We start from the raw sequence: 13,526 nt of genomic DNA on the forward strand, positions 1-13,526 counted from the left end.
TAACAAATACAAGTAACGAGTTCAAGCTCGATTCCCCCCATGGGTACTATGTGTGAAGCCTATTTGTGGTGTCCTCCGCCGTGATATTGCTGGAATATTGACCAAAGCGGCGTAATAGCATATTCACTTACTACAGACAGCTAGGCCATAGTTTCAAACGAGGTGTAAAAGAAATACTATAAATGATGAATGGACGAAGACTGACTGTAATAATATAGGATGAGTCCGGTAACTTGTAGCCGAACGATTTTTTTTCGATTGTCGTTTGTGTGATTCCACAAGGGTTTTTGTGTTGTTAGAACATATTTATTTCACGGAACGTTTCAACCACACACTAAACTCCTCTTTTTCGATATGGTGATCTAATTACAAAGGAATTGTGGTTGATAACTGTAAATTTACGACAACCATAAAATGAATACGCTCAACCAATCGCGTAGTGTTTTACATCGTCTCTTAGGAACACGTAAACAATGGCGGAAAGTTTAAGAATTTCTTCTGTGCGTTCGGATACATGAACTGATTTCGTGATCAGTATATGAAATATGCAAGAATTTCAATATGGAATCACTAACAAAATTGATTTATGTCATAGCCGCCATTTTATTTGCTGACATGTGCTCGTGTCAAGGTGTGTTTGCTGCTTCAGATTGAAACGTGCATTATTGTGTACGAGATTTACAAACATGCACCTGCACGTCTCCCAAATGTTTTTGTGCAATAGACTTTTTCTTATTACATGAAAGTAATATTAATCGTAAATGTTTATAAAGTCACATTCATAAGTGCATGTTCTGATAATTGATACTGACAGACATACACCGTACATTTATCTCAAAATCATGTCTAGACCTGCTTAATTCCAGATGCTAGATGTTTACAAAATCACACAAATGTTGTGGGGTTTTTTTTGGTAACAGTTAGATGTCAATTATAACTTGATACGTTATATGTTACAAAATAGACATATTAGGCCCAATCTATCTGTTTTATGTTTATACTCTTTTCATAATATGTTAAACCATCCCAACTAAAACCATTAAACCTTAGCAGTAAAAAATTGAAATTGTCAAAAATATTGTTACAGCACAAGCTTGTAACCAGTAATCACATGCCATTCAAACATAAACAGTTATTCCTAAGTCATGATATTCTAAGTAGCATGTATCCACAAGAGGATATTTAAGTACATGATATATATTTATGAGCATGTGCTGAACTCACTGTATGTGTAGAGAGTTGTTATAGGCATTTTGTAGGTAAAACCATGACAATTTTTTTGTAATACAACTGGTAGCGTAATATATTTGGAATTTGAAACTGAAAGATTGACCTCTCATCACTGTTGTTGAACCATTGATATTTTGTTTTCAGAAATTGGCACAGTTTATATAGGAGACCCTACAAATACAACAGCATATGCTTTCAATCTAAATAGAGGTCGACAAAATCTGTCAATCATCATCCAAATAACTGATCTGGCCGACCCTGCGACAGATGTAGCTCTGAGAGATACGGTAGGTTTTTCATCTCTTGATCAAATCTTGCATATGTGATTGTTTTTAACTATGTGAATATGAAGCAATTGGGGGCACAGAGGGCCCCGTCTTCTTAAAGTACCGCGGGGGGACAGGTGGCCTAGTCGTTTAAGGTGCTGCAATTCGCTGTGCAGAGTTGCATCCCTTGGGCATGCCAGAAACCTATGATTGTGGGTTCAAATCCCGGTGCCAGCACCATACCTGTCCTGGTGAGTTTCATCGAAGTGGTAAATGACTAAGACCTGCATCACTTCAGGCTTTCCTCCCACATTCAGCTGATACGCCAAGATATAACTGGAATACTGTTAGAACTATAATAAAAGCGGTGTTAAACCCAGCTCACTCACTCAGAATAAGTCTTCAGCAACCCATGCTTGTCGTAAGAGGCAACTATGCTTGTCGTAAGAGGCAACTAACGGGATCGGGCTGTTAGGCTCCCTGACTTGATGTTTGTCTTCGTATCCCAAACCGCCGTTATATAGCTGGAATATTGCTGAGTGCGGCGTTAAACAACAAAGAAACAAAAGCTATCATCTTGTTGCTGAATCTCAGATTTCTGAATTTGACAGCAGCATACCCGTGGTCCTGGGTTTCAGGAGTCAGGGATTTATCTAGGAAGGAACACTAAGTGCCCGTGAAGGCAAAGTGGAAAAAATCAATAGTTTGTACAAAATTTGGATATTTTAAGTTCTTATTTTCCTTTATTTTATTAATTTAACTTTGAATTTTAACATTGCATTCAATGCAATAAATTGAAACTAAGCATTAAAGCCTCTTCTTCATGAATGGTCCTGTTATCAGTGACATCAAGTCACATCTACAGAGACGTAACATTGGTTACAACTATGTCAGAATCAACTGGGAAATGTTTAATTCCAATTTGGGAAATTTGACTCACATTTGCCGCACACTTGGGTCCGAATATCGGCTGGTGAGCAGGACTAGATATATCCCTGAAAGTGATAAGTGCATACAACGTGCATGACTTTAAGCTTGTTCAGCTGGTATGTCTTGATAAAACTGAATACGGTTCAGAATGAAGTTAAACTGAACTCTTCAAGAGTAGAGAGTATGGGTGCGTTGCAAAGCGCCAATCGCATGCAAGCAATGTACAGCGATTCGCCTTGCAACAGTGCGCTAACTTTCAACCGCTTGCAAGCGAAACAATCGCTGGCTGAGATCACTTCGTTCTCAAACCAAAATGGCGGCAGACTTTAACAGCCGGACAAGAAATACTAGACTGGATCAACGAGGAAATGAACACAGGCAGCACCACATCATCCTCAGTCCGCACCACATCTTCAAAGTAGTCATAAACTTCATCAGCTCGTCATCGAGCCTCTTCTATTACGTTCTTCATTACGTCATGGCAACCAAGTGGTATTTGCGCCACCATTTTGGTAGAGTGTGCAAGCGCTTCGAACTGTTGCAGACCCTGGGATGAGCTATTAATTTGCTTTCTCTAAGCGATTCGTGGCTTGCAACGTGCCCCACATATTCTGATTGTAGGTTGACATCAGCTGTGAAGCAAGTGATAACAGGCAAGGCTATACGGCTGTTACCTTCGCCTCCCTCACCTTCTCACCAGGAGGCCCTTCTGCCAGTGCCATCTCCTTTGCGTAAGTATCATGTGACCACTGTTTGGTTTGTCACACTTAATTACTAATTTATTTTATTTCTTTGTCAAAATAAGGAAATAATTCATATGTTGTTCTAATTTAATGAAAAGTTACAGAAATTAAACAAATTCCTGTTGATCTTGGCTGCAGTGGTTCATTTATCTTAGCAACAAAAGCTGTCACAAAGGTTTTAGGGGGTCGTAACTCACTATGCAGAGTTACCTCCCTTACCTGTGCCAGAATCCACTTGTCATGGGTTTGAATCCCACATTTTAGACAAGTGTGATCCTTTGCCTGTCAGCCCCATACCTGTACTCAAAGGTTTTAGCAAGGTGGTACACGTCTGAAAGAGGCAATGTTGAGTGCTGACAATGTTCAATTTGCTCTACAGAGTTGTGTCTCTTGGGCATGCTAGAAATCTAGGATCCTGGCTTTGAATCCGAGTTCGCCCGATTATGTTTTTAATTTTTTCAGTACCATACCTGTGCTCGTGGGTTTTACCAAAGCGGTAAACATCTGAAAGTGATAAATGTATAAGACATGCACCACTTCAGGCTTTCCTCCCACGTTAAGGAATATGTCGTGATATTACTGGAATACTGTTCAAAGTGGCATTAAACCCAATGTTCTCACTCATGTGAAAAAACATTCAACCAGTTAAAAATCAACAATAGATGCATATTAAAAGGTTGTTTATAAATTCAACTGCAAAACCTATGTCTAACAATTCAAATATAAAACCTGTCAGTACCTCTCTTATGGTTACTGTGAAATAGCAATATACTTAAGAAAATATGGTACCTACAATACTACAGGCAAAAGTGGCAGTGGGTTTACAAGCATGAGAATGCCTACTGTCCCAAAACACTGTTTGTGCCGATTTTTTCTTACGTTTGTTTACTTCAGTATGTCATGGTTGTTCCTTGACAATGTTCAAATCATGTTTGAATCTGATCTTGCAGTTTGACACGAGCAGGGCGGAGTGTGGATATCCGATGTTATGGTACCTCGAGAGGCCTGGCCTGCCCCGCCAACACAACGACCGGCGCCACGCCCCCCCAGCCCCAGTTCTGTCCCTCCACCTCACGCAGCACCCCTGTGTAGGTACACACTGACAGGACAGAATCTCACCTCAGTGTCTATAGATACCAAATATATCAACACAAATGGATATAGAGTAACTCACCCGAGTGTCTTTTCATATCAAATATAAGGCTAAAAAAATAATAGTCTTGGTTCTCAGGCTCCGCCAGCATCATCATAAGTCTGCTGCACGTTTCACTTTTATTTCCATTTTCCTAAAAAATTAAAAATCCTAATACTTAAAAACAATGTGATCCAACATAGCATGCTATTACTGACTAGTTTGAACAAGCAACAAAAAAAAAGCACCGCCTGCACTATGTTTTCAAAAGTCATTGCTTGAGAACCAATTCTTTTATTTGTCTCAGCCTAACAACACAAGTTGATAAGAGTTTAAAACCCTGAGGCTCAAGTGATATAGATCTCCTGTGCCAGCCAGAGTGAGATGATAAATACAGACTGACACTTGAGAGGGCAGAAGCTCATAGCCCAGACATCTTGTGTGTTACTGCAGTCCGCAATACTCTAGCCATATCACTGTCTCAGTCGCTGGCAAACAAGTTGATGCCTACAAGCCAAATAAGTGTCTTTGTATTCTATAACTTTGTAGATATTAGTCTACATGTATAACTAGGATTTGCTGTTCTAACACCAGAGCTCCAGATAAGCTTTTGGTGTTGTGGGTATTTTACCCATGCATTTTAAAATTATTGGGTATCAGTAATTCTATCTGCATATTCAAAATTCTGTTACCCACTAGTTTTTACACATGTGGGTATTTAAGTTAAATATTTAAAAACACTATTCATCTAGTCCCTGCAAACTGGTGTCGTGTGGGTTCGAGAGCTTTATAGGACTCAAAAATACCACGATACTTCCACAAGAAAGTGTGATGGCAAATGATCATGATGTAACCGTCATCATGGAGTTTGGCAAGGTTGACGGAATGCCCGTTTATAATTTCAAAATAAGTTGCTGATTTGCTAATCGAATACGCAGGGTTACTTCACAATATTTTGATGATACGCACAAGTTTTATTTTTGTAGCGTATCTGTAATGTTCGTTGCGTATTTGATACGCTTGGATTATATTTTGCTGTGTATTTCTGCATTTCTGCTGCGTATTTCACGCAGATACGCAGCTTATCTGGAGATCTGTAACACGACAGAAATCTTTTGTTCTGGACTTATGGCTGCTGTCTAATGACTCCAGAGGGACTGGGCTAGTGGAAGAAAATGAAAAGAAAATCTTTTGGATGAGATTTCAACTGATAAATTGTCTGTTGTGAGATATGTGCAAAAATAGTGCATGATTGGAACATTTTTGTGATATATTTGAACTGCAATGGCTTGTGTTGGTGTTTTGACAATGGAAAAAGAACCAGGTTTTTCAGACAGAAACAAAGCTTTTGACCAAGTTATTCCTCTTCTTCGAAGAGAAATTTGCTAAGCTGATGAATGGGTTCATATTAAAACGTTTTGAATGTTCAAGCAGGGTGGTAATTACGACTGGCATGAGACGAGAAACATAAGATACAGACAGCTTGACATATCTAACAACTGCTAAACAATGGGGATTATTCCGGAGGACCCACTCTCAGCTTGGACCTGCGGTTCATGGTTTGTTATTTTGTCCTGGGCCCACTTGCACAAAGCGATCTTAGAGCTAAGACGATCGAAACTTCCATACTTTAACATGACTTACAATAGTCTTAGCGCTAAGATCGCTTTGTGCAAATGGGCCCAGAAGTTACATGTGTTTCTTTGTTTGACAGATCACTAAAAGTCCAACCGGCGCCAATTGTGAGCTTCTGCGACTCTCAGATTTCTGTCCCTAATGACAACGCATTGGTATCTAGCTTCGGTCTTGCCCTCAGGTACGAGCTTGTTAAGACAAGCAACATTCAGATACTATTTGAATTCAACAAACTTAATACTGCATGCATATAAACACGGGCAAATAATAATGAATTAGCTCGAACCAACAAGTAGTCCAAACATGACATATTTGAAATATTTGTGCAGTTGATTATGTTAAGGATAACGCACGGGTATCTGAACATTCAAATAATTGACGAGTCAGCATTATATGTAATGAATGTCCAGTTATGTGTGCGTTATCTGACATAAAATACAGCATCAAAGTAACAAGATACTGAGTAATCAGATTTTGAAAACATCCTGAACGTTAAGATAAATCAATAAATAAATGAAAAACATAAAAAACACTTATTTTGCATGGACAATCATAATACAGGAGAATCTTTAACTTTGTGCTTTGATATCCTTGTTGTATTTGAACTAGCCCATACATTAGTAATCCACATTGACTTTGTGTGATTTGGTGTTGTAGACAGTACAATCATTATGCTCCAGCTCTGAATTAATACGGGGCGGTCGGGTAGCCTAGTGGTTAAAGCGTTCGCTCGTCACGCCGAAGACCCAGGTTCGAATCCTGACATGGGTACAATGTGTGAAGCCCATTTCTTGTGTCCCCCGCCGTGATATTGCTGGAATATTGCTAAAAGCGGCGTAAAACCAAACTCACTCACTCACTCTGAATTAATGCAGGAGCTTAAAATTGCACTGCAGAAAAAAATGACAATCTGTTACAGAAGATCTACAGTTGAAACAAGGTGACAATGTGGTTGGAAATCAAGAAGCACTGTCACTATTTTTCCCATTATTAATTTGGAACCTAAATACTTATTGTAAGTCAAATCTGTATTGTCAGTTGAACAATATTTAATGGTATACCAGTATTGTTGGATAGGGTAGCCAGTACTTTTGCCAAAGGTACTGTCATTTGGATGACGGCGAGGAGACTTAAGTTTTTCTTCAAAATTTAATCGTTGGATAATTAAAAAAACAACAACAAAAAAACACTGGGTCAAGTTCAGCTTTTGAAGAAAGATTTGCTCTATGACAGAAGGATAGTCCAGTGAAACCATCCAGGCATCGGTCACATTGTCTGTATGTCTGATTCCCCCTGATTTCAGTGAGGTGGTGGTGAACGCCCCGGTGGACATCAGCTGTCGGATCACTGGGTATGGTAAGTAGATAACAACATTACCAAGTTGGGAATTGGTTCAAATAGCAGGACTGACCTTTGGTATAAAAAGATGTCAGGTGAGGTGAAATGGGGTTGTCTGCGCCTTTCAGTGTGTGTCTGACTGTGTCAGTGTCTGTCTGTCTCTGTCTATCTGTGTCAGTGTCTGTCTGCCTCCTTCTATCTGTGTCAGTCTGTGTCAGTGTCTGTCTGCCTCTGTCTATCTGTGTCAGTGTCTGTCTGCCTCTGTCTATCTGTGTCAGTGTCTGTCTGCCTCCTTCTATCTGTGTCAGTCTGTGTCTATCTGTGTCAGTGTCTGTCTGCCTGTGTCAGTGTCTGTCTATCTCTGTCAGTCTGTGTCTGTCTATCTCTGTCAGTCTGTGTTTATCTGTGTCTGTCTATCTGTGTCAGTGTCTGTCTGCCTGTGTCAGTGTCTGCCTATCTCTGTCAGTCTGTGTCTGTCTATCTCTGTCTGTCTGTGTCTATCTGTGTCACTCTGTGTCAGTGTCTGTCTGCCTCTGTCTGTCTGTGTCTATCTGTGTCGGTGTCTGTCTGCCTGTGTCAGTGTCTGTCTGCCTCTGTCTGTCTGTGTCTATCTGTGTCAGTGTCTGTCTATCTGTGTCTGCCTCTGTCTGTCTCTGTCTATCTGTGTCAGTGTCTGTCTATCTGTGTCAGTCTGTGTCTTGTGTCTGTTGCTTGTACTAGTCAGGACTAATTCCAGGTAGATAGTGCTAGCTCACTGAGATACCATGCTGCAGTTTAACATGGATACCCCACTCAGACACAGTACACTGACTCCGAGCTGCCCAGGCCTTGTTTTAGCCCCTTGCTGAGTGCTAGGCAGTGTAACAACAAGTACTTTAACATCGTTTGGTATGACGCAGGGCACTGAACAACCGACCTTCCACTCTCCATGCAGAAGCTGTATCCACTTCACCATGAAGACGGTCCATGCAGATGCTCTATCCCCCAGACCACGCAGGGCTATATGTTATCCATTAAAGGAAATATTAATGTCTTGTTCAAGCAAGTCTAGCTGTACAAACTCTGAGGACCAGGACCCACTTGCACAAAACAACCTTAGCGCTAAGATGATCTTAACTCCCATACTTTAAGACATCTTCCTGAGGCAAGAGAGTTAACTGACTATAAAAGTCCAGTTTCCACCCTTGTCGAACTAGGCCTCGGAAAAATGCATTCAAGTCAAGCACATCTTACCTGTGTTACTACTACTCTGTGTGTTACTACTTCTATATATTTCATTTTAAGTCGGTGATGTTTGAGATTTTTTCTTAGAAAGTATTGTATCCATCGGTCACCATTTTGTTGTGTCACTTGCTTCAATTCTTTTTCACTGATTGCAGGTGGCCTGAATATGACATTTACAGCATTTCTCGCCGTTGTTGGTGTCAGCACAGTAACTGTAAGTAGCTCTGTTTTGTTTATTCTCGGGGGCCCAGGTGGCCCAGTCGTCTAAGGCGCCGCGATTCGCTGTGCAGAGTTGTGTTCCTTCGGCACGCCAGAAACCCATGATTGTGGGTTTGAATCCTGGTTCGCCCCGATTATGTTTCTAGGTTTGTCAGCACCATACCCGTGCTCGTGGGTTTCACCGAAGTGGTAAACGTCTGAGACCAGCATCACTTGGGGCTTTCCTCCCACATTAAGCTGACACGCCGCGATATAACTAGAATACTGTTAAAAGCGGTGTTAAACCCAACTCACTCACTCATTGTATATTCTCACTGATATCAAACTACTTGTATTTGCCATTGTGTGTTGTATTCCAACAAACCGCGATAAACTGAAATACTGTTGAAAAAGGTGTAAAGGCCAACTCACTTGCCACAAGAAGCTGTTTGGATGGAGAGACATGTTTCTTTGTAGATTCAGTACCAGATCACATCACCAGGAACTTCTTCCAACGTCTCCTGCTCGGCCAACTCACGGGGAGACAACCAGTATCTCACTGCCACATCCCAAGGTGAGACGGAGCAGGGGCAGGGGTGGGGGGGGAGAGGGATGATTTGTCAGACAATTAAAATTGTATGTAAAATTGAAAACATCACTATAGGGCTGAGATACTGCCGATGTGACCTTGTTAAATTTTAACTCACTCACTTAAAATATTCAACGAGTGTTATTTTGATTTTCATGTAATTTATGGCAATATTTTGATAAGAAAAATTTGAAGTTCGTGTCCTGTGTTTACACTTTCCTGACCTGTTTGCAGATGACACTTCAACAGTGATGTTCGTTCAGAGTGTCGGGAGTGTCACACTCCTCCCAGTCATCACTCCGGCTTACTCCAATTCATTCAAGGTGACTGATATTGACTACTACTTGTATTTGCCTCTCATGTTTCTTGGCAACATAGGGCTTGTGGGTTAGAACAGGTCCCCAGTACCCGATGCTTCTCTCCCCGAGAGGTGTCTGGGCCAAAACATGTCCCAACTACCCCATACTTGTCTCCCTGAGAGGTGTTTTGGGCAGACAGGTCCCCAGTACCCCATACTTGTCTCCCGGAGAGGTTTCTGGGGCAGACAGGTCCCCTGTACCCCATACTTGTCTCCCTGAGAGGTGTTTGGGGCAGACAGGTCCCCTGTACCCCATACTTGTCTCCCAGAGATGTTTCTGGGGCAGATAGGTCCCCTGTACCCCATGCTTGTCTCCCTGAGAGGTGTTTGGGGCAGAGAGGTGTTTGGGGCAGACAGGTCCCCAGTACCCCATGCTTGTCTCCCTGAGAGGTGTTGGGGGCAGAGAGGTGTTTGGGGCAGACAGGTCCCCAGTACCCCATGCTTGTCTCCCTGAGAGGTGTTGGGGGCAGAGAGGTGTTTGGGGCAGACAGGTCCCCAGTACCCCATACTTGTCTCCCAGAGAGGTTTCTGGGGCAGACAGGTCCCCTGTACCCCATACTTGTCTCCCAGAGAGGTTTCTGGGGCAGACAGGTCCCCTGTACCCCATACTTGTCTCCCTGAGAGGTGTCTGGGCCAAAACAGGTCCCCGAGAGGTTCTGGGGCAGAAAAGGTCTCCAGTACCCCAGTACTTCTCTGGTATGTATTGTGTCTTTACCTGTAGGGTATGCTGACACCTGTAGGGTATCCTGACACCTGTATTGTCTTTACCTGTAGGGTATGCTGACACCTGTATTGTCTTTACCTGTAAGGTATGCTGACACTTGTATTGTCTTTACCTGTAGGGTATGCTGACACCTGTAGGGTATCCTGACACCTGTATTGTCTTTACCTGTAGGGTATGCTGACACCTGTATTGTCTTTACCTGTAGGGTATCCTGACACTTGTATTGTCTTTACCTGTAGGGTATGCTGACACCTGTATTGTCTTTACCTGTAGGGTATCCTGACACTTGTATTGTCTTTACCTGTAGGGTATGCTGACACCTGTATTGTCTTTACCTGTAGGGTATGCTGACACCTGTATTGTCTTTACCTGTAGGGTATGCTGACACCTGTAGAGTATGCTGACACTTGTATTGTCTTTACCTGTAGGGTATGCTGACACCTGTAGGGCATGCTGACACTTGTATGTCTTTACCTGTAGGGTATGCTGACACCTGTATTGTCTTTACCTGTAGGGTATGCTGACACCTGTAGAGTATGCTGACACTTGTATTGTCTTTACCTGTAGGGTATGCTGACACCTGTAGGGCATGCTGACACTTGTATTTCTTTACCTGTAGAGTATGCTGACACCTGTATTGTCTTTACCTGTAGGGTATGCTGACACCTGTATTGTCTTTACCTGTAGGGTATGCTGACACCTGTAGAGTATGCTGACACTTGTATTGTCTTTACCTGTAGGGTATGCTGACACCTGTAGGGCATGCTGACACTTGTATTTCTTTACCTGTAGGGTATGCTGACACTTGTATTGTCTTTACCTGTAGGGTATGCTGACACTTGTATTGTCTTTACCTGTAGGGTATCCTGACACCTGTATTGTCTTTACCTGTAGGGTATCCTGACACCTGTATTGTCTTTACCTGTAGGGTATGCTGACACTTGTATTGTCTTTACCAGTAGGGTATCCTGACACCTGTATTGTCTTTACCTGTAGGGTATGCTGACACTTGTATTGTCTTTACCTGTAGGTTATCCTGACACCTGTATTGTCTTTACCTGTAGGGTATGCTGACACCTGTATTGTCTTTACCTGTAGGGTATGCTGACACTTGTATTGTCTTTACCTGTAGGCTATGCTGACACCTGTATTGTCTTTACCTGTAGGGTATGCTGACACCTGTATTGTCTTTACCTGTAGGGTATGCTGACACCTGTATTGTCTTTACCTGTAGGGTATGCTGACACCTGTATTGTCTTTACCTGTAGGGTATGCTGACACTTGTATTGTCTTTACCTGTAGGGTATGCTGACACCTGTATTGTCTTTACCTGTAGGGTATGCTGACACTTGTATTGTCTTTACCTGTAGGGTATGCTGACACCTGTATTGTTTTTACCTGTAGGGTATGCTGACACCTGTATTGTCTTTACCTGTAGGGTATGCTGACACTAGATGCGGGTGTATCAGCTGACAATGGCATCAGTTTTGAGTGTCAGGCTGTTGTAGCAGACAGCATGGCTCAAGCCCTTCAGCTGATCCAAACACCATTGTGCAACTTTACAACAGCCAACGCCACGACAACGCCCGCAACTACAACATCAACAACGCCTACAGCGCCACCAACAAGTCCTCCAAGTCAGTGTCGTTTCCAGATCTGTAGAAAGAAGTAGTGTGCCTTAATGCTAACATGCATCTTTTGTCACATAGGTAATACGGACTGTCAACAAAAGAATTACAAAAAAAGCCGTGTCACCAGACCAGCAACAAGGGTAGAGGATGTGTTTTCGTGTCTGAGAACAGCCCTAGCTCTAATATGTTTGAAAAATACCGGTGTATTATGTTTTACAAAATCTTCATCTTATGGAAAAGTTTACGTAAGCAAAGATGTATGCCATATTATCCTGAGTATAGTGCGCGCTTTTTTCCAAAAAAATCACATCTGTATAGAAGGGGGTGTGTATTATACATGCCATAATGAGTTTTGATGTTTTTTTCCCCCCAACGCAAAGACATTACCGTGAGCACGTAACACCTGAAATACCATGTCAACAAATCCGTACTGAAGTACGCAAATTAATCATGTAATTACACTGTCTGGCTACAAAAAGTGTTCTTTGTATATCTGGACTTATGTTTGTGACTTATTTTATTAATTTTATTCAAAATTCCTTTTAATATTGTCTTAATTAATTCCGGCGAAATTGTGTGTGAAGGCATCGGAAGGGAACTCACCGCTAGTAACAGCAACCACGGCCAGATTACCGCTATTGACGCCTTGAAACCAACTTTAGTTGACAGAGAATGGATACATATATCATAAATGCCATACTTTGTCAAGTTAAAAGTCATATTTGTTATAGTTTGACGATTCTATGTCAACATGTAGTTCTCGCCATCACTTGCGCGGGAGCCTCGACGGAGACTGGACAAATTTTTCATGTGAAAAAAATAACCGGCAATCGCAATCAGCTGCACCGAGTGCTACGCTTAGGGTTATTATCATTTGAAATATATTTAATTAAATCTGCAAATAAAATAACATGGTATTGGAATATATTATTCCTGATAGTAATATAGTTTTAGATACAATTTTTCCCGATCCTTTTAGTTATATTATTGAGTAAGTGTTAACCGAATGACCGGTAGATTCCAAGAAAACGTGTGTACAGCTGATTGCTGTTTCCAGCTGAGTTTACGAGAAAATACACAAATTAATCTTAATCCCTGGATGTAAAACAATGCCTAGCAGAACACAAGATACAATTTAAACGGTAGATCAACATGTCTGGTGATTTTGTATCTCAAATTTCATATTTGTACTGATCAAGATTCTTATCACCTGTTCGTGTATCGGATTTCACTGAAGGGTTACAGTGGAATGGTTTTTGGCGCCTAATATTCGGAATTCTTTCCCCCAAAATACTGAATCCGCTACAGGTTACACACAACCAAATGTTTTCCCATAGACTTCTATAGTAACGTTATGATTTTTTTTTAAATAACTAAGCATTCAACAGCTATTACCTGTACGTGTGTGCACAGTTTGGCCTTAGAGCAGCAATAAAAAAAATATAAATGACTAGCTTAGCCAGCTCCTTTTCCGAGTACCGGAAGCTAAACACACCACCCCCAGTTTCGCACCAAATGTCACCTACTT

General features: G+C 41.6%; 1 protein-coding gene across 2 annotated transcripts in view; it reads left to right on the forward strand.

Annotated features, from left to right (window-relative positions):
* The first annotated feature begins 438 nt into the window (after positions 1-438).
* The window catches only part of LOC124141662, a 32,904-nt gene continuing 19,816 nt past the window's right edge, over positions 439-13,526 (forward strand). For both annotated transcript variants that reach the window (XM_046509706.2, XM_046509707.2), the window contains exons 1-10: positions 439-631; positions 1,375-1,517; positions 3,048-3,157; positions 4,120-4,257; positions 6,016-6,117; positions 7,240-7,292; positions 8,654-8,712; positions 9,174-9,270; positions 9,520-9,608; positions 11,806-12,004. In XM_046509706.2, coding sequence (XP_046365662.2) covers positions 562-631; positions 1,375-1,517; positions 3,048-3,157; positions 4,120-4,257; positions 6,016-6,117; positions 7,240-7,292; positions 8,654-8,712; positions 9,174-9,270; positions 9,520-9,608; positions 11,806-12,004 — 1,060 coding nt within the window. In that variant the 5' untranslated portion in view covers positions 439-561. The remainder of the gene's footprint in view (positions 632-1,374; positions 1,518-3,047; positions 3,158-4,119; positions 4,258-6,015; positions 6,118-7,239; positions 7,293-8,653; positions 8,713-9,173; positions 9,271-9,519; positions 9,609-11,805; positions 12,005-13,526) is intronic.

This window comes from Haliotis rufescens, unplaced genomic scaffold (genome assembly GCF_023055435.1).
Source record: "Haliotis rufescens isolate VD_foot unplaced genomic scaffold, xgHalRufe1.0.p SCAF_21, whole genome shotgun sequence".
NCBI lineage: Eukaryota > Metazoa > Mollusca > Gastropoda > Lepetellida > Haliotidae > Haliotis > Haliotis rufescens.